The 19,678-nt window shown below is 36.2% G+C and overlaps 3 protein-coding genes and 1 long non-coding RNA gene across 5 annotated transcripts; 3 read left to right on the forward strand and 1 right to left on the reverse strand.

Moving 5' to 3' along the window:
• Positions 1–289: 289 nt before the first annotated feature.
• Positions 290–5,862, forward strand: LOC111811410 (plastidal glycolate/glycerate translocator 1, chloroplastic). The gene is made up of 9 exons (XM_023698239.2): positions 290–382; positions 475–991; positions 1,085–1,400; positions 2,351–2,612; positions 2,735–2,850; positions 3,313–3,422; positions 4,133–4,310; positions 4,505–4,634; positions 5,502–5,862. The coding sequence occupies exons 2-9, from the start codon at positions 554–556 to the stop codon at positions 5,650–5,652; spliced, it is 1,701 nt and encodes a 566-aa protein (XP_023554007.2). The 5' UTR covers positions 290–382; positions 475–553; the 3' UTR covers positions 5,653–5,862.
• Positions 5,863–6,811: 949 nt separating this feature from the next.
• On the reverse strand, positions 6,812–10,485 carry LOC111776489 (phosphoribulokinase, chloroplastic). Its single transcript, XM_023655945.2, has 5 exons — positions 9,707–10,485; positions 9,549–9,633; positions 9,388–9,472; positions 8,309–8,553; positions 6,812–7,287 (listed from the first exon to the last, which is right to left on the reverse strand). The coding sequence occupies exons 1-5, from the start codon at positions 10,267–10,269 to the stop codon at positions 7,036–7,038; spliced, it is 1,230 nt and encodes a 409-aa protein (XP_023511713.2). The 5' UTR covers positions 10,270–10,485; the 3' UTR covers positions 6,812–7,035.
• LOC147789167 (uncharacterized) lies at positions 7,185–9,300 on the forward strand. Its single transcript, XR_015412004.1, has 2 exons — positions 7,185–7,324; positions 8,837–9,300. It is a non-coding gene; the product is annotated as an uncharacterized LOC147789167 (long non-coding RNA).
• A 2,437-nt stretch (positions 10,486–12,922) lies between the features above and the next one.
• LOC111776281 (DEAD-box ATP-dependent RNA helicase 5) lies at positions 12,923–19,654 on the forward strand. 2 transcript variants are annotated; one of them, XM_023655694.2, is made up of 13 exons: positions 12,923–13,497; positions 13,576–13,700; positions 14,407–14,514; positions 14,833–14,913; positions 15,799–15,877; positions 16,035–16,120; positions 16,203–16,259; positions 16,344–16,411; positions 16,759–16,821; positions 16,942–17,035; positions 18,280–18,444; positions 18,541–18,633; positions 19,381–19,654. In XM_023655694.2, the coding sequence occupies exons 1-13, from the start codon at positions 13,023–13,025 to the stop codon at positions 19,474–19,476; spliced, it is 1,590 nt and encodes a 529-aa protein (XP_023511462.2). In that variant the 5' UTR covers positions 12,923–13,022; the 3' UTR covers positions 19,477–19,654. The 2 variants fall into 2 exon arrangements, with proteins under 2 accessions (XP_023511462.2, XP_023511461.2); XM_023655693.2 differs by having other exon boundaries at positions 12,924–13,497; positions 16,753–16,821.
• The last annotated feature ends 24 nt before the right edge of the window (positions 19,655–19,678 follow it).

Genomic DNA, 19,678 nt, shown 5'->3' on the forward strand with positions numbered 1-19,678 from the left:
AACCCAACCCAATCTTTATGATTTATATTTGACTAGAGTCAATTAAGAGTAATTTCGCCATTCGAGGATTCAGGAAAATTTATTATCTCTGAACTCATCTAGAGTTTTTTTTGTGATATATCTATCTTTTATAATCATCCCATTGACCCGGACCCACACGAACTACCCAACTTAAATCATAAACATTATATTTAGTTCAATTTTAGAAAAATAAAAAATTTGATCCAATTTGCAGATCAACTCGACCAATTCGAATATGTATAAAATCACTCGACACGGTACGACACACGATCAACTCGACCAATTCGAATATGTATAAAATCACTCGACACGGTACGGCACACAATCGACATAGTCCCATTATTATATTTTGACCATTTAGGTAAAGTCTCTTGACAAGTTTTTTTTTTTTTTTTTTTGGTCAAATTTACTATGAAGATTTTTATACCATTTTTTTTTTTTTACCAAAATTAGCGGGGACAGTAAAAATTACAAACCAAAGTTAGGATACAAACGGCAACACTTGATTATCTCCTTCAGTGAAAGAAGACACATGTCAAATCATAAAGATCTGAGTGCGGTCCATCCTCTGATTCATCAACGGCCACTCAACGACTTCCCGCAGCTTCCAGTCTCTGCGACACACATTTCCATGGCGGCCTCCTCCGCCACTCCTCGTCTTTCATTTTCATCCCTCTCTCTTTCCAAATTCCTCCATCCATCAGTCCCTCTCGCACTCCATTCGAATCCATGGCCTCAATTTCGTCCGTCCAATTCCAAAAAATCTCCAATTCCTTTCAATCGCAGCTCTCGAGCTGTTCATAAATCCCACTCTCCCACTGAATTAAACAGAATCCTCTTCACAGTCCCCTGTTCCAATCGAAGATTTCTGGCTATGGAGTCTTCCGAAACTTTGCCTACTTTCAGAGAAGGTCTTCTGAAATCGGCCGCCGCGGATGGAGCTACCACTTCTTCGTCTCTCTCTCAAAGTGTAAGCATTAGAAGATGGATTTGGTTCTTTTTTCTTTGAGGTTTCGGATCGTGATTTTGTTGTATTGTGTGATTTTTCGTTTTTGCTCTGTAGGTGTTTGGGGTAATTCATTTGGTTGCTTCTCTTGGAATTATTCTTGCGATTGATAATCTCTTGAAAGGGGCTTTTGTGGCTGCTGCGATTAAGTTTCCCAGTGCGTTGTTTGGGATGTTTTGTATCTTTTCTGTTTTGTTGGTTCTTGATTCTACTGTTCCTTCTGCTGCAACTGGTGTTATGAACTTCTTTGAACCAGCTCTCTTGTTTATTCAGAGGTGGCTTCCTTTGTTCTATGTTCCATCCTTGGTTATTTTGCCTTTGTCTGTGAAGGACATCCCTGCGGCGTCTGGGATCAAAATTTGTTTCATAATAGGTACTGAATTTGTTATCGTCTATGGCATCTCAACTGTGAGAATTTGATTAAGAAAATCTTAAACGAACCTTACATGTCCTTTGGGGTTGCTTGGTTACTCCTATCCACTTAATGTTATGTGATTTCTGTGTTTTGTAGTAATACTAAGACCTACTCAAGGTCCATGTTCGAATCTTCAAGTGAACTTAATAAAGAAAACTCTTGATGTCTCTTGTAACGGCTCAAGCCCACTGCTAGCAGATATTGTCCTCTTTGAGCTTTCCATTTCAGGCTTTCCCTCAAGGCTTTAATATGCGTCTGCTAGGAGAGGTTTCTACACCCTTATAAAGAGTGTTTCGTTCTCCTCCCCAACCGATGTGGGATCTCACAATCCATCCCACTTTAGGGCTCAGCGTCCTCAATGGCATTCATTCCTTTCTCCAATCGATGTGGGACCCAACCAAATCCACCCTTCTTCGGGGCCCAGCGTCCTTGTTGGCACATCGAATCATGTCCACCCCCTTCGGGGTTCAGTCTTCTCGCTGGCACATCATCTGGTGTCTGGCTCTGATACCATTTGTAACGGCCCAAGCCCACTGCTAGCATATATCGTCCTCTTTGGGTTTTACCTTTTGGGCTTCCCCTCAAAGCTTCAAAACGCATCTACTAGGGAGAGGTTTCCACATCCTTATAAAGGGTGTTTCGTTCCTCCCCAACCGATATGGGATCTCACAAGTTGAGCTTTCGGGCGAGCTAAAATTTAGTTGTTTCCCTGCTGTTAACATCTTTATGGAATCCCTTTTGAGTATGAAATATGTTTTTGTTTCAGTTCTCAATTCACATATGTAAGCATGGACTAGTCTCTGTGTAAACTATAGATAATCGTCTACCACTTTTTCTCTCTTCCCCTCTGTGGATGTTTGAGTTTCAGTTTAAAGGCTGACCCTCTTCTATTCGTTGGTTCTTTGCAGCTGTCGGTTGGCTAGCTACTCTGTGTGTTGCAGGATATATGGCTATAGCTGTTAGAAATGTTGTAAAAACGGAAATGATTGATGCTAAGCCGATGAAAAAACCATCTCCCTTTTCTTCAGTTGAAATGTGGAGTTGGACTGGAATTTTTCTGGTGTCATTTGTTGCTGCTTTGCTTTATCCAACAGCTCTAGGGACAAGTGCTCGAACATTCCTTCCGTTTCTCCTCGCCTCGACCGTGTTAGGCTACATTGTGGGTTCTAAGTAAAGTTCTATTATCCTTAGCTGAAGAAAGCTGAAAAGGATAAAATACCCTTTTACTATTCTTATATGGGTTTTACTTCTTGTACTTTGCATCTAATAGTTTTTTGATATATGATTGTCAGTTTACCGGGCAGTGTTAAGACAGTTTTCCACCCAATCATCTGCTGTGCAGTCTCTGCTGATCTTGCTGCACTGGCTTTTGGATACCTCTCCCGCACTGGGCTTGATCCAATTCTAGGTATAATCTACTGTTTCAAGATAGTTGCTACGTTTTGATCTCTCTCTTTAGTTGACAGTTCAATTAGTAGCAGATTGCAGCTTCACTTTTTGTTTCTTAGATTGATTTCATGTAAAACTTTTGAAAGTTTCTCCCTTGTCCTCCCATGTAGTTGGTGTTAGTTTCTATATTGTAACAGCTGAAGCCCACCGCTAGTAGTTATTGTCCTCTGTAGGCTTTCCCTTCCGGGCTTCCCCTCAAGGTTTTAAAACGCGCCTGCTAGGGAGAGGTTTCCACACCTTTATAAAGAATGTTTCGTTCCCCTCTCCAATGGTTCTATACCACACTATATTTAGATTAATGGTTCTATGACTTATGTAGATGGATACTTGAGTTCACTCTTTTTGTGCACTGAGTTTTATAGTTCGTATCTCACTATTATGCAAATAATGTTTGCATGACTGTTAATCTATAAAATTTCAGCTTCATATTTGACAAAGGTATCATCTAACCCTGGAGCTGGTGATATTCTAATGGGATTTTTGGGATCTGTTATCCTCTCCTTTGCTTTCTCAATGTTCAAACAGAGAGAGGTAATTGTCTTTCTTATTGATCACATTTAATGAGCTGAACTTCCTGTTTGTGCATAACATGGTTTGATCTTAGAAAACCTAATTCAATGAATTTAAGTAAAGTTTTGTTTTGGCTGGTAAGTGCAATACGTGGTCACCACTAGCAGATATTGTCTTCTTTGGGCTTTCCCTTTCGAACTTCTCCTCAAGGTTTTAAAACACATATGTTAGGGAGAGGTTTTCACGCTCTTATATGGAATGTTTCGTTCCCCTCTCCAACCGAAGTGAGATCTCGCAATCCCACCCTCCTTAGGGGCCAAGCATCCTCACTGGCACATCGCTCGGTGTATGGCTCTGATACCAACTGTAACAACTTGAGGCGCTAGTAGATATTGTCCTCTTTGGGCTTTCCCTTCCGTGCTTCCCCTCAAGGTTTTAAAACACGTCTGTTAGGAAGAGGTTTCCATACGCTTATAAGAAATGTTTTGTTCCCCTCTCCAACCGATGTGGGATCTCACAATACCATCATGATTCGTATAGAGAAACTCCCATCCAATAATGATGTCCATGAGAATAAACTTTACGTTCCAAAAGTTTTCCTTTTCTCATTTGAGCTTTATTAAGAACAATGGAAATGATAAAATTAGGGATGAAGAACCTCCAGATTACATTTGGCGCAGGGAATACTGTATTAGTATTTCAATATTTGAAATCTGTCTTGTATTTTGCAGCTCGTTAAAAGGCATGCGGCTGAGATTTTTACCTCTGTCATTATCTCAACCATATTCTCGTTGTACTCGACTGCTCTTGTTGGACGTTTTATCGGATTAGAACCGAACTTAACTGTTTCCATTCTACCAAGATGTATAACTGTGGCATTGGCACTTAGCATTGTGACATTCTTTGAAGGTACAACCGTACAACTACGATCGTCTTGTAGTTTTATGAAACTGTGTTTTATATGCAAAATAGTTAGCAAAATGTTTAGCCGCAACATGTCTGGATGCTCATAATTGTTATCTCAAGCTGTTCTTCTGTATGATACTCAACTAGCTCAGTTCATAGCATAGATTTCTGACGTTTCTGTTCTTTCCTGGTTGTAGGCACCAATGCATCTGTCACCGCTGCTGTGGTTGTTGTAACTGGTCTGGTTGGGGCAAATTTTGTCCAAGCTACCCTTGACAATCTGAAGTTCCGTGATCCTATCGCTCGGGGAATCGCAACTGCTTCTAGGTATGTGCTATGTGTCACGGTCATGCTCGATGGTAATAAGTTGTTTTCATGCATAGGGAGTGAAACCCATATCAGATATTATACAACATGCAATTATGTGACACAGCATTGATTAAAATTCTCCTCGATCCCATTTCCTTTATTCTTTTTGTTTAGGAATCACGAATCTTCACAATAGTATGATATTGTCTACTTTGAGCATAAGATCTTATACCAGCGGAGATGTAATCCTTACTTATAAAACCATGATCATCCCCTTATTTAGTCGATGTGGGCTCTTCTCCCAACAATCCTCCCCTCGAACAAAGTACACCATAGAGCCTCCCTAAAGCCTATGGAGCCCTCAAACCGCTTCCCCTTGATGGAGGTTCGACTCCTTCTTTTGAGTCCTCAAACAAAGTACACCCTTTGTTCGATACTTTAGTCACTTTTGACTATACCTTTGAGGCTCACAACTTTTTTGTTCGACATTTGAGGGTTCTATTGACATGGCTAAGTTAAGGGCATGACTCTAATACCATGTTAGAAATCACGACTCTCCACACTAGTATGATATTGTCGACTTTAAGTATTAGCTCTCATGGTTTTGCTTTTGGTTTCCCCAAAAGGCCTCATATCAATGGAGATGTATTTCTTACTTATAAATCCATGATCATCCCCTCGACACTTTTTCTGAATCATATAACTCAATTCCCGCTTTTGTTATAGCCTCGCTTCAGTGATCTTTGAATTGTCAGCATAAACTTGAAAATCAAACCATCGTGTTCGTCATTATGTTAGGCATTGTTGTCAAAAAACAAAGTGAATCTACTAGTGAGTTTTAATGTGTTTACCATTGAGTTGATCCACAATTTGTTCGTGTTTCAGCGCACACGGGCTCGGAACAGCAGCGTTATCGGCTAAGGAACCCGAAGCTCTACCGTTCTGCGCCATTGCCTACGCTTTGAATGGAATTTTTGGCTCTTTGCTTTGCTCACTTCCATTAGTTAGGCAAAGCTTGATTGCCATTGCTGGATGATATAAAGCCAGTCTCTTGCTCACTGTCATTGCTAAACTGTCTGGTAGAAAGAAAATCATAGAAGCATGGAGTTTTTACAGGGAACAACTAGTTCATTCATTTAAAAGCTTCATTTTTCTGCAGTTCATACTTAGAATGTAATGTTCTGACAGTGCTGTAACTATTTTTATTTTACAGAAATAGAAAGGAAGAAAATATATGCTTAAATTATGCATAAACGTCCCACGAAATAAGGTGTCTTAATTATGGTACAAAAAGAAAAAAAAATACGATTTCATAGTATTTTTTAATTTTATAGTATTATTTTTAAAATGTTAAATTACATTCAATAGAGTTATAACATTTCAATTGTCCCGCTAGTGTAAGGTTTATTTTCATGACTATAAATAAACATTTATGTTCTTGCTTTGGTACGTAGATTATGGATATTAAAATGAAAGTTGCATATTTATAACCTTTTAAAAATCTTGCTCTACCAATTTCCTTGTCGACACATTAGACGTATTTTTAATAGCGGATTTGAACCGGTGACAAGAAGATTTTCAGTCTTTTGCTCTACGATACCGGCCATTTTCTTTTCGACACATTATCCTTATTTGGGCTTTAGAGGGACTAACTAGTAAAAGGTCCAAAACCAAATACGATCGTAAAAACCAAACATCGTATTCGTTTAGAAGAAAAACAAAAATTTACTTTATTGGTAAGAAGTTACCTTTGTACCTTTGTGAAATTGTACTTTTAATTATCAGTATATGGATAAAAACTGTCTATCAAACTTTTTAATGTTAGTTTCCAAAGTTCCGTCCATATACTAAAATAAGGTATATTTGATAAAAAAAAAAAAAAAATTAAAATGTGTTTTTGAACTTTTATTAATTTTTAAAAATATTTAAGTATTAACAAAAACTTTTTGAAACTATTTTTAAAATACTTTTTAAATTAAAATAATATTTTTGAACTTCAATAAATTTTTTTTTAAAAAAATATTAATGGTCTCCATTATTATTTTTTTTAATTTAAGAATATTTTTTGAATTTTTTAAAAGTATAGTAATATTAATTTTTTTTAATAATTTCGTGATAAAGTAAAAAGCTTAGGATATTTTTATTAATTTAATAGAAATAGATATATACATTCAGTTATAAACGAAACCAATCTCTGCAAGAACTTGGAATTTCCATTTCATTTCTGCTTTCGATTCTTTATGGGAATTTTTTCTTTACATCAGAAATCTCCAGCGATCAGGAAATTTAGAACAACAAGTGATTGTAAAGCAGCATAAGAAGCTCAGACTATAACGATCGATAAACACAAAGCTTGATTTGAAAGCCAAATCCAGAAATCGGCCGGCGACTGAGAAACGCCTCTCGCGACGCCCTAATTTCAGGCTTTTGCGGCCTCCACCGGCGCCTTGGCCCTGCTGGCGGAAATCTGCTCGTACAGATCTCTGATCTTCAATCCGACGACGGTTTGGAAGAATCCCGTGCCGTTGTTGCTTCCGGGGAACTCCGAGTGCTTCAGCATCTGTTGAGTCACTTCGCCGTAGAATTTTGTCGACAAGTTGCTTAGATGGCTTTCCACATAGATCAGTTCGTCCAGTCTGTCGAACTGCCCGTCCATTTCCAGTACGGATACCTGGAATTCGCCATTCAGACATTTCATCAAACACTTGGTATGCCTCAATTTCGCTTTTCTAATTTTGGTTTGTGATTTGAACTTTTAACAATTCAACTAAATAACTGAATGGCAAAATCGAGTAAAACTCAAATATCAAACATTTTTAAATTACAAAATATAATTTGTTACGAACCTCAAATATTGTTAATATTCACAATGATCTTAAGATAGGGTTGGATTGGATTGTGAACCATATTCTTGGATTGGTCAGGTTAATACGACTAAAAAAAGTTTCGACCCTAGAAACAAAATTTTCAAAGATTCAACCGAACCCAAGAGAAAAAAAAAATCTAACTCAATTCAGGATTGTGTTAGGTAGTCTAAGTTGTTCGGGTCATTGGGTGATATGAACACCCGTAGTGAATACATGTCAACTAGTTGGACACTTTGACATGTAATGAAAGTGTTTAACACTAGTTGTACAAAGTCCCTATAGATATTGTCCTCTGCAACCGATGTGGGATCTCACAATCCACCCTGTTAGGAGTCCAGCATCCTCACTGCACACCATCTAGTGTCTGACTCTGATACTATTTGTAACAGTCCATGCCTACCCCTAGCAGATATTGTTCGCTTTGGCCAGTTACTTATCATTGTCAGCCTCACAGTTTTAAAACATGTCTACTAGGGAGAGGTTTTCAACCAATGTGGGATCTCACAAATAATGATATACATTTTAATAAACGTGTTCTTCCTATGTACGTATCTCACAAATAATGATATACATTTTAATGAACGTGTTCTTCCTATGTACGTACCTAAATTTGTAAAAAAAAGACTATCACTATGTCCATGTCTTGTTGATTTATATCTCATATCTATATCTGTGATCTTAGAATTTATTTATAGTTTCAAAAAGGTGTCCAAAAGTTAGTCGAACACGATTCTAAGAACTTCACGAACGGTTTTCGAAAATCTTTTCCAAGATAAAAACAAGAAACAAGAAACGAAAACATCCCGAACAAGTTGTAGTGATTACCTCATGGCCATAGTAAGATTCAGGGCCATAGGAGAACTTGATGCCAGGGTAAGAACAAGTGAGCTTTCGTCCACAAGGTATCCATGAAACTGTGGAGCCTTCATCAAACAAATAAACTGGGTTAAAAAACTCAACCCCTTCCTTCATTATCAGCCTAACTCTCAGAACTTTCCCTTCATTATCATCTGGAATCAGATTTGTTGGTAGCACTTCTATCACTGCATCTGCATACTGCTTCTGTGGGTCTGCAAATTCATATAAACATCACTCCTTATTATGAATTTTGATTTAAGATATATTTGTGGAATATATGTTGTTGTATAACTGTACTTAGTTAAAGAATATATTTTATAAAGCTGTAATTGTAACAGCGTAAGCCACAGCTAAGAGATATTGTCTTCTTTGGGCTTTCTCTTCTGGGTTTTTCCCTACGGTTTTAAAATGCGTCTACTATGGAGAGAGTTTAGCCCTACTCCGACTAGTGTCTTGCACCGTCCGGTAACCTGACTCTTATACAATTTGTAACAGCCAAGCCCACCACTAGCAGATATTGTCATCTTTGGACTTTCCCTCAAGGTTTTAAAACGCATCTACTATGGAGAGAGTCTATCTCTACTCCGACCCGTGTCTCGCACTGTCCGGTAACCTGGCTCTGATACCGTTTGTAACAGCCCAAGCTCGCTAGCAGATATTGTCCTCTTTGGACTTTCCCTTCTGGGTTTCCCCTCAAGTTCACCGCTAGCAGATATTGTCTTTTTTGGGCTTCAAGGTTTTAAAACGCGTCGGCTAGGAAAAGGTTTCCACACTTTTATAAGGAATGCTTCGTTCCCCTCTTGATGTGGGATTGTAATCGGTTAGTATTTTTTTTTCCTCTTATTTTTAGGTAGTATATTTTCTCCTTGTTTCCAGGGATTGGTTGGTAGTATATTTTCTGGTAGCTTATATCCTATTTAAACATTGTGAACATTAAATGAAGATCGTAACTTCGATCCCACTTTTGTTTCTCATTCTTAACACCTTTTTATGTATTTATAACCATAAACAACACTTGATACTACAAAATTGCCTTAAAATCTCACCAATATAGGCATCAAAGTCGGGTTTTCGAGCTTCGATACTCGCTTTGATGCTCTCGAGGCTGTGTCCTCTCTCAGCCATGTCCCTCTGTAAAAGTATTTGATTCAGTTAGGTTGTGAACAAATAGAGTTAGCCAAGGGAGATAATCATTTATAGGAAGAACCTGAATTTTCCAAGCAAATTTAACTTCATTGCTGATATCCAAGTAGATACTGAAGTCCAGCAGGTCTCTTACTCTTGAATCATACCTATTAGGGGAAGGGGAAAGATTAGGCCTTGTTCTTAAAAGACACCAAAATACACAGAGATAAAGACACTTACATGGGGTGTAAGCCTTCAATGACAAGGATTTTAGGCGGCTTAATGAGCTCAGGAGGGTCAAGAAGGCCACTGACATGATTATAAATGGGCTTATCAACAGGGACACCATTTTTAAGAGCCTTAACTTGTTCATACATGAGGTCAAAATCATTGGCTTTTGGATCAAGCGCTGTGACTCCCTTTTCTTTTCTTCCTGTTCTGTCTAATGAGTGGTAGTCATCTAAGCATATCACGGTGGTTGTGTCACTGATGAGTGTGTTTGAGTCTGGATTGCCGCCCTTTGGTGGCTCAGCTGCCCCTCCAAAAACGCTTGTTAGCCTCCTCATGAATGTGCTTTTCCCACACCCTGAGTCAGCTGCTAGACCGATCACCACCGTCTGCTGGCCACCAGCTGAGCAGGTTATGACACAGGCGGTGTTGCTCAAGCTGCTGTGTCTCTCCCTTTTGCTGCTCCCCCACCTCTTTCCACTCAAGAAATCCAGCTGCTGCGGCGGCTGCTGCGGTGGCTGGTGGCTCTTCTGGTGGAAGCCCAGGAAGGATGAGTTTAATGTACAGACAGCCATTCTTTTGTTTTCCTGTTTTTTTTCAGTTGTTGAGGTAGTAAGGAAGAAGAATTTGGTGTATGATTTCTTCTTCTTCCTTATCTTCTGAAATGAGGGGTGGGTTTTGGCACTTTTCTTATATGTTTTTCAAGGCTTAATTTGGTGCACAAATTGAGATAGGAGGCTGAGAATGGAGAAGAGAGAAAGGAGATTTAAACGAGCCATGAATTATCCGTATGGAAGTGTTTCGTTGAAGTAAGAACTAGTTACTGACTTGCGTAGTACTTTTTTAGTGGCTATAAAATTTAATGAGGTTCAGTTATTCGCTCAATGCAGCTGGAATCAACCAGTGGAGCGTATTGGAAAATGAGTAGGAGATCAATCAGATCGGTGTAGACCGGTGCGTGTGTAGACAAGTATGGTTCGTTTTCGAAAATATTTTATTTTTTTAATTAAGAAAAAAGGGATATTTCCTTTTGCATATTGGAAGAGAAGAGAAGGGAAGGAGAGTGGAATTGTTGATGAGGAAGCTGTGATGTGTGTGAAGAAAAGAGAGATGGAAGAATGACAAGGAGGAGATTTGGATATGGGGTGACACGTGGCAGAAGGAGACTGGCTGGTTCAGGATTGGGTGTGGGAGGTGAGGTGAGGTGAGGAATGGAGGAGAGATGGAGAGAATACAATGGCTTTCCCCATCAAATTCAATTCATTTTCAATTTTTTGGACTTTATGTACTTCATATGGTCGAGTGTTAAACTTATCATACCCAAAAAGTAGTATAATATTTTACGGGTCGTAACACGTCGGTTGATTATTGTTATGACGGACGTTATGACGGACATGTATTATCTCGAGCATGTAAGACCTAGCAAGCCGTGATATTTGAACCCTAAAACCAGCGAAAGTAACACATATGCAAGTCTGTATAATCACCATCGAACCAAAAGTACTTAATCTTAAATTAACGGGGCATGTGTTTTTATAACCCTTTGTAACCTGCCTCGATTGTGAATCAAGGAGGACGAGGACGAGAAGTTTAAACGTACAACTCACTGTTAGAGACATCGACGTCAAGATTATCCTCACGGTTTAACTAAGGTCCTTGTGTTTTGTCTTCACTCAAATGTTCCCTTGAAAATTGTTTGGGAGTTCAACCAACATAGTATTGCTCTAAGCCAAGCACATTTAGAGTTACGTTTAGAAATGAGGACCCTCCACTGATATTGTCCACTTTGTGACTTTGCATTTGGTTTCCCGAAAAGACCTCATATCAATGGAGATGTATTCCTAGTAACCCCATGATAATCTCATTAATTAGACAAATGCGAGACTCCCTCCCAACAATCCTCCCCTCGAACAAAGTACACCATAGAGCCTCCGTTGAGGCCTATGGAGCCCTTGAATAGCCTCCCTTTAATCGAGACTCGACTTCTTCTCTAGAGCCCTCGAACAAAGTACACCATTTATTCAACATGAGTCATTTTTTACTACACCTTCGAAACTTACAACACCCTCTATTCGACATTTAATGATTTTATTTACATGACTAATTTAAGGACATGATTCTGATATGATGTTAGGAATCACTAACCTCCACAATAGTATCATATTTTCCCCCCGACTAAAAGCTCTCATGGTTTTTTTTTTATTTCCCAAAAGGTCTCACAAATAATTAGTACAAAGTGACTATAAATTCTTTTAAGACTTTCTTAAATTATAATTTTATATTCGCAAGTTTACTCTCATTTACTCGGATTAAATATGAAGATAAATAGTTCAATTGATTAAGACATATATCATCGTCTATAAAAGTTCCTCTATCTAGGAAGTAATTTTAAAGTATTTTTACTATTTATAAAAAAATAACATATTTAAATTTTATTTTTATCTCTAAATATTTTTTATGTAGTTTTGAGCTTGAAGCATAGTTACCATTTGGTTCCAAGTTTTATGAATTTACATTTTTACTCTTTAGAATTTTTTACTAATATTCAAATTGAGTCATTTATATTAATTTTATATGGATTATTGTAAAATAATATTAATAATAAATTAAATTAAATTCGTTGGTCATTATTAAAATTAATTAAGAATTTCCCATCATAATTATTATATATTAATTAACTAAATTTTTATCATTTTTTTGTGTTTCTAATATAATCTTTAATTATTTATTATTTTATTTTAATGATTACAAAAAAAATAATTAAAGATTATATTAGAAAATAAAATAAACGAAATAAATTAAAAATTAACCAATTTCTTATTTATTTCCGTCTTTGTTTCTTATTTCAATTTTTATTAATTATTGAGATTGGGTGGCCTCTTAGGAAATTTTCTATATTTTTTAAATTATTCTTTTCGAAAAAATATTTTAGTAGACTATTCTCATTTTTAATAATTTTTTTTTATTAAAAATATAAAAATCATAATAAATCAAATAAATTAAAATATAAAAATTCATTTTTCGAAGATATATTTTTTTAAAGCTCGTAAAAGTTACCATATGGTTGCTTATAAAGTTATTTTAACTAAGGATTGTTTTTTCAATGTAAAAAAATCGTTTTACAGTTGTAAAAATAAAATAAACGAAATTAATTAAAAATTAAAGCATCTCTAGAAAAAATACCGTACTATATTATATATTATTATAAATATTCAAAAGTCAAAAAGTCAAAACCCTAAAAATCCCCCGATTTCTCCCTCAGACAATTAGCTTCTCGTTCGCTGATTCTCTTCGACTCCACCTGAGCCGAGTTCTACCAGACGCTGCCATGGTTGGGAAGCTCAGAGAGGACGCTACCGTCAGCGAACCAGTGGCCCAAGCTTTCGATACAAAAGCCGAGAAGAAGAAGAAGAAGAAGAAGAACAGAGACAAAGACTCGGGTTGTCAAGAGGAAAATGAAGTTAGTCCCAAGAGGAAGTTACAGGAAGGAACTGATTCAGAGATTCACAAGAAGAAGAAAAAGCACAAGAAATCGAAGGACGAAAATGTAAGCATCAATGCCTCTGACGAGAAAGAAGAGGCGAAGGTAGACGAAAATTCTACAGATGGATCCGTGGTGGTCACTGGTAAAGGTGTGAAGGAGGCAGGGTTTGTTCCGCTTAAGTCGTTTGTCGAAGCGGGACTTCCAGATGCAGTATTGGAGTGCTGTCGAACTTTCAAAAGCCCATCTCCTATTCAGTCGCACGCTTGGCCGTTCTTGTTGCATGCTCGAGACTTCATTGGAATCGCCGCAACAGGATCAGGTAATTTGTGGATTTGGCTGTCGAACATAATGTATATTGTGAAGCAGTGGATGATCTTTTAGTTATATGTGGTTTCAGGCAAGACTCTGGCGTTTGGGGTACCTGGTATTATGCATGTGTTGAACAAGAGGAAGGGCAAGATGCCGAAGGGTCGGACTCCTCTCTGCTTAGTTCTATCACCTACGAGGGAATTAGCTCAACAGGTATGTGCTTACCAATTGGAAGTCACTTGGATTGAATATTGAACTGCTGATAGTTTGCATCTAGCCTTCTATGTCAAATTATCATTATTGTTTTGAATTAGTCATGTCTGTCATTTGGCTGTACAGTTTCTGTTCTATCTTCTATCTAAGAATAAATTGACTCAAGGGAAGTACAGGAAAAAGGGTTTATAAAATATGGATGTCATACGGGGCTTTTAGGGTTAGGTTAGTCTCCTATTAGGTTTGAGAAGGAAAACTGTCTAATAACCTCTGAATAATGGGAAATTAGACAAGGTTTTATGACGTGAATGGCTGACATGTAAACCTTGGTACGGGTCGACTCGGATAGGAACCTCTTGGAACGCCATTCGCTTTATTATGGGGATGGGTCTGAACATTAATAAGTTACTGCATCTCGAGATTAATTGCATTTACAAAGTTAATTGAATATCTAAGCTTATAACTATCATAAGATGTCATCAGTTTTATGAGTTTTAATAGTATTGGAATGGAGCAGCCAATGTCCATGAGAACTGAAATCACTGTGAATGTGTTCTGGCTGCAATGTTAGTATCATCTTATGTTGATCTTGTTGTTTTACCATTATTTCATTTCCTTCAATGAAAGTTTGCTTTCTTATTAAATAAATCTTGTTGTTTTACCACTCCGATTTGCGATTAATTATAGGCTTCATTTACTATGGCAGATTTCAAGTGTACTGCAAAATGCCGGAGAACCTTGTGGTGTGACGTCTACTTGTTTGTATGGTGGAGTCTCCAAAGGCAGCCAAATATCTTCTCTTAAATCTGGTGTTGTATGTTGTTTCTGCCTCCTCTTTGTGATTTGTGACTTTTTTCTCGATGTTGTAGATATCAATCAAGTTGGGAATTTCACTCATTACTTTACTGAGTTTTTTTCTTGTTTCACATTTTGGATGATAATATGGTGCCATTTACTTTATAATTTATATGAAACGCGCACACTCATGTCTCTCTCTCTCTCTCTTTCTCTTTCCCCCTCCCATGTTGGTTAATATAAGTCTTTGTTTCTTTTCATTTTTTTCAAAAAAAGAAAAGAAACTGCACACAGTCTCTACCCCCTGAAAATCACACATTTATGTTCTTACACTCAGGACATTGTGATTGGAACTCCTGGACGGTTGAAGGATTTGATGGAAATGGAGGTCTGCAGACTCTCAGAAGTGTCCTTTGTGGTATGTGACTAATCTTTGGTACCATTCATATGAGAACCTGTATTTTCTTAATCTTAGCTGATAAATGGTCGCTTTCAGTTAAATCTATTGATGTCTATCTCTTTTTCGGGCTTTATGTTTCTCTATTTGCCATTTTGTGCGTTTATGTAGGGTGCAAGGTGTTCATGTAGAAAAAATATGCATTACAGCATGGAATTAACATAGTTGTGTGTCATTAAATATTGAAGTATTGAAGCACGGGGTAGGATTGCTAATCAGACATGATGCATCTATATGGGAATCTGTGAACTATAATATCTTATACCATAGAAGTTGAAAATATCATCTGATCCAATTCAGAGCATTCCTCAGAGGAGGTTTGGTTGAATGTTAGGATTTATGCCTCTCTTTGGGACTCAGAATTTTAGTGAGTTTTGTTCTTAACCTCTGGTCTTGTTATTTTGGATTGGAGCCCTTTTTATATCGTTAGATATGAGGCTTCTTTTGCTAGGCTGTCTTTTTAGGCCCTTTTTACTTATTTTTGTACTCTTTCAACTTCTATCCATGAAAGCTGAAAAAACTTTTAGTTAAAAGAGCTATAAAAATTCCAAACCCCGTGTTGCATAAACCCACTCGAGTTGATTACAAATTGGGTGTGCTTTTAAAAAAAAAAAAAAAAAAAAAAAAACAAGGGTGCACCTTAAGGACATTGATCCGCTATGAACAGTGCGCATGCAATCTTTAATTAATTTTTTTTATTATTTTACAAAATGACTTTGAAAGAGAATACCGATTAGTGATAATATATTTTGTTAGGTCCATCCTATTATCTTGCTGTTGGTTCGATGATAATTCTTTTACCAATTCTGTTATGTAAGCCTATTAATAAGACAGCTTAACTTGTAGGTCCTTGATGAAGCAGATCGAATGTTGGACATGGGATTTGAACCAGAAGTGCGCTTTATATTAAGCCAGACTTGTAAAGGTTGAGATATTTGGTCTTCATTTGCACTGTCTTTGTTTTACTGTTTGCTCAATCATTCTCTCACACTTCTTAATGACTGTTATATCTTAAGTTTGCCTCTACAAGACTGAAAATTTGTGGTGCTATGCCCTCATATTAAACTCTAATTCTTTTGCAGAACGACAGATGGTTATGTTTAGTGCTACATGGCCTCTACAAGTTAATCAATTGGCTCAAGAATTCATGGATCCTGACCCAGTAAAGGTGTGCACATTTTGAAAGTACTCATTTATATCCTAGTTTTTTATTCTTTAACTTTTTAAGGAGTGTAAATATTTTATGACAGGTTGTTGTAGGTTCAGAGGATTTGGCTGCCAATCATGATGTCATGCAAATAGTTGAGGTATATCTATCGTATCGAGATGAGCTTTGGGCATCTAAATTAAACTAAATAGAGTTAACAATCGTTAATCATTGACATGGATAGGTTTTGGATGATCGATCACGTGATAATCGTTTAGTGGCTCTGCTTGAAAAATACCATAAATCTCAAAGGTATTTACTCCCTTTATGAATATGAAATTATTCTAATTAATGATTTTTTATTCTATTACATTGGTTTGTGTTAGACATTTGTATTTGTTGTTTAATCCAACTGTTAGACAGTCTTTCATGAGAGGAGGGTGCGTGGCTAGGGATTGTAAACTCGTAAAAACAATAAACAGGGGAATCTTTCAACCCAATAGTAAATAATCTAAAGCACTCTGAAGTGGGTAGATATTTTATTTTCAAACACCCAATTATTTGATTCCCTTTTAACGTCCTATGGTGGGATATTATTATACAAGAGCATTGGAGAATAATTGTTTGGCATTAATGAGTTATTTTCTTTTCAGGAACAGAGTATTAGTTTTTGTCTTGTACAAGAATGAAGCTTCACGAGTTGAAAACATGCTTCAGAGAAGGTAATAATATTACATCGTAGTATGTTGGGATCAACAATTTTGGCTCTTCTCTAGATTCAGGACATTATTTTTACTTTTTAATGAATGATCTCTCTCTTTCTGCCTGTTATTATACTCTAGGGGTTGGAAGGCTGTTTCTATACACGGTGATAAAGCACAAACTGAACGCACAAAAGCACTGTCATTATTTAAAAGCGGAAGCTCTCCATTAATGGTATGCATTTGCAAATAGTTGTTCCTTCTACTGTTTCTTGCTATTTTGATATTGTCACAAGGCTCTTAAATTTTATCTCATCATGGTTCACTTTTTTTGAGATTTTTTTTTTTTTTTTTTTTTTTTTTGGCTTTTGGCTTTTGGTATACATTTATATGAATTAACCTTCTTGATAACTCAGCCCAATGATCCAAGATTTCAATAAGAGCCCTTGAATTAAAGAAATCAACACCTCCTTATATCTTCCTGATAAGACAATCCTAATCCTCAGCCCAATGATCCAAGATTTGATTGAAGCAAGAGCCCTTGAATTAAAGAAATCAACACCTCTCTATACATGATTCGAATCAACCAGGAGATAAGGTTAGAATTAGATTATCTCTTAAGATCAAAGATCTAGAAGCAAGATTTGGAACCTTGTTTTAAATTGAGTCACTGCACCATCTAACTTGATAAAGGCTTGATTTGATGACTCAGGTGCAATCTAATTGCTTGAAACTTAAAAATGACAAAAATGATACTTAAATTTTGAAGTATGAAAGTCTCAATTTGAGAGCTAAATTTCACTCCTAAAAAATCTGTCTTTTATAGGTATTTATAATCTCTCCACGAAAAAAAAGAAAAAACTTTCAACTCTTCAAATGCCCACTAAAGAAGTTAGAGACCATAATTAACTCCCACCCCCTTTAAATCTCCACAAACAAAAAAGTTATAGCCACTTTGAGAAGTAACTTCCCCCTTTCCCAATTCCAAGAAATTATAAAATTAGAATAATAAAATTTTCTAATGCAATTTATAGCAACTTCATGTAAATACTCACTTCTGAAACTCCAAATGGTATTTTCTCAATCGAATCACCTTGTAACACGTGAAATAATGGTTGAACCAAGCCTATCCAATTTTGTAGAGGCAGAATGAATGCTTGTTGAATCTTCTTGAATCTTCTTGGCCTTGGATCGTGTAATAGGTCCATTTTGATATCTTGCAACACCATTATGCTCAGCTGCAAAAAAAAAAAAAAAAAAAAAAAAAAAAAAAAAAAAAAAAAATTGAAATTGTAAAAGCCAAATGGTTAAGTACCTGTTGTTTGTAATTTATAGTGCGACAGTAGAAGTATATATTTTTCATGCTACACTGCTTTCTGTTGTGGTAGGAATATTCAATGCCTCTACAAATATAAATTTCATGTTTATTTTAATAGTTAATTATGGGTTGCTAAAATGTATATTTTCTTGTAATTATAGATAGCTACTGATGTAGCCGCTCGAGGTTTGGATATTCCGGATGTAGAAGTAGTAATAAACTATAGCTTTCCTCTCACAACGGAAGATTATGTCCATAGAATTGGGAGGACTGGACGGGCTGGTAAAAAGGGTGTTGCTCACACATTCTTCATGCAACAAAACAAGGTTATCTTCGCTATATATATATTACGCCCCTTTTAAAATGGAATCAAATAATTTGGCCTATTCAAATTCCTTTAACCTCTGTTGCCTTTCTTTTAGGGACTTGCTGGGGAGCTGGTAAATGTTCTCCGTGAAGCTAAGCAAGTTGTACCTGATGCACTTCTGAAATTCGGTACTCATGTGAAGAAAAAGGTACATTATTCTTGTCTGTGAACTCAAATCAAGTATCCTGTTCACCGTTTTTGTTGGGTTAAACTATTTTTTTTTTTTTTTTCATGTACTTTGGATAGTCTAAATTGAGTCCTCTTTAACTTTGATATTTTTTATAATTCAGTTGAAAAGTAAATAATTTTATTGAACATAAATCTTGATATTGTATAATCGCTTAATTTCTCGAGGACTTATTATACATAAAGTTTTAAGTTAGAAAGATTTATTAGATACTTTTGACACGAAATTTGTAATTTAACCCTTTTTTCGTTAATATGGGGTTGATTGTTGGAGTAGGTAGATCTTTTTTATAAGATTTGCATGTTAAAATGTGTCACTGTCTGCTCATGGTTGCATTTTTCAAATGATTTTGATATCGGCAACTGTTCGCTTTAGTGATTTTCTAAACATGTGGAGCGGCATGTTCTCTCATATGTATGTATGTATATCTATATATATCTATGTATCTATATATATCTATGTATATCTATGTATCTATATATATCTATGTATATCTATGTATCTATATATATCTATGTATATCTATGTATCTATATATATCTATGTATATCTATGTATCTATATATATCTATGTATATCTATGTATCTATCTATATCTATATATATCTATGTATCTATATATATCTATATATATATACATATATATAGTAACGATAAGCTTGTACAGAACATTAATTAATTAATGGAGATGTTAATGCTTCGCTGCAGGAATCCAAGCTCTATGGAGCGCACTTCAAGGAGATTACGGCAGATGCCCCCAAGTCCACGAAGATTACATTCAATGATTCCGACGATGAAGACTGATTAGCAAAATAGCTTATGTTTTTGTTTGTTTTTTTCTTAAAATTTATAATTAAAAAGTATGCATTTTCTATTTAATTACAAAAATTTTGATATTGTGAGCTTCATTAATGTATTGATCAATGAGGTTCGGAAGAAAATAGTGATGAATGATTAATGCAATTCTATGCCATTTCAGTTTCGGGTAACTTGTTGATCAACTAAA

This window comes from Cucurbita pepo, chromosome 15, assembly GCF_057944985.1.
Source record: "Cucurbita pepo subsp. pepo isolate OVF chromosome 15, ASM5794498v1, whole genome shotgun sequence".
In the NCBI taxonomy this organism is placed as follows: domain Eukaryota; kingdom Viridiplantae; phylum Streptophyta; class Magnoliopsida; order Cucurbitales; family Cucurbitaceae; genus Cucurbita; species Cucurbita pepo.

Bases quoted from the DNA above. Each gene is read 5' to 3' on its own strand.
- LOC111811410 (XM_023698239.2), top strand. From the start codon at position 554: ATGTCAAATCATAAAGATCTGAGTGCGGTCCATCCTCTGATTCATCAA. The intron at 992-1,084 runs GTAAGCATTAGA...TTTGCTCTGTAG, and splicing joins CTTCGTCTCTCTCTCAAAGT to GTGTTTGGGGTAATTCATTT. The intron at 4,635-5,501 runs GTATGTGCTATG...TTCGTGTTTCAG, and splicing joins GGAATCGCAACTGCTTCTAG to CGCACACGGGCTCGGAACAG.
- LOC111776489 (XM_023655945.2), bottom strand. From the start codon at position 10,269: ATGGCTGTCTGTACATTAAACTCATCCTTCCTGGGCTTCCACCAGAAG. The intron at 9,473-9,548 runs GTTCTTCCTATA...ATACTTTTACAG, and splicing joins AATTTGCTTGGAAAATTCAG to AGGGACATGGCTGAGAGAGG. The intron at 8,554-9,387 runs GTGAGATTTTAA...ATGAATTTGCAG, and splicing joins CGACTTTGATGCCTATATTG to ACCCACAGAAGCAGTATGCA.
- LOC111776281 (XM_023655693.2), top strand. From the start codon at position 13,023: ATGGTTGGGAAGCTCAGAGAGGACGCTACCGTCAGCGAACCAGTGGCC. The intron at 13,701-14,406 runs GTATGTGCTTAC...TTACTATGGCAG, and splicing joins CGAGGGAATTAGCTCAACAG to ATTTCAAGTGTACTGCAAAA. The intron at 18,634-19,380 runs GTACATTATTCT...GCTTCGCTGCAG, and splicing joins GTACTCATGTGAAGAAAAAG to GAATCCAAGCTCTATGGAGC.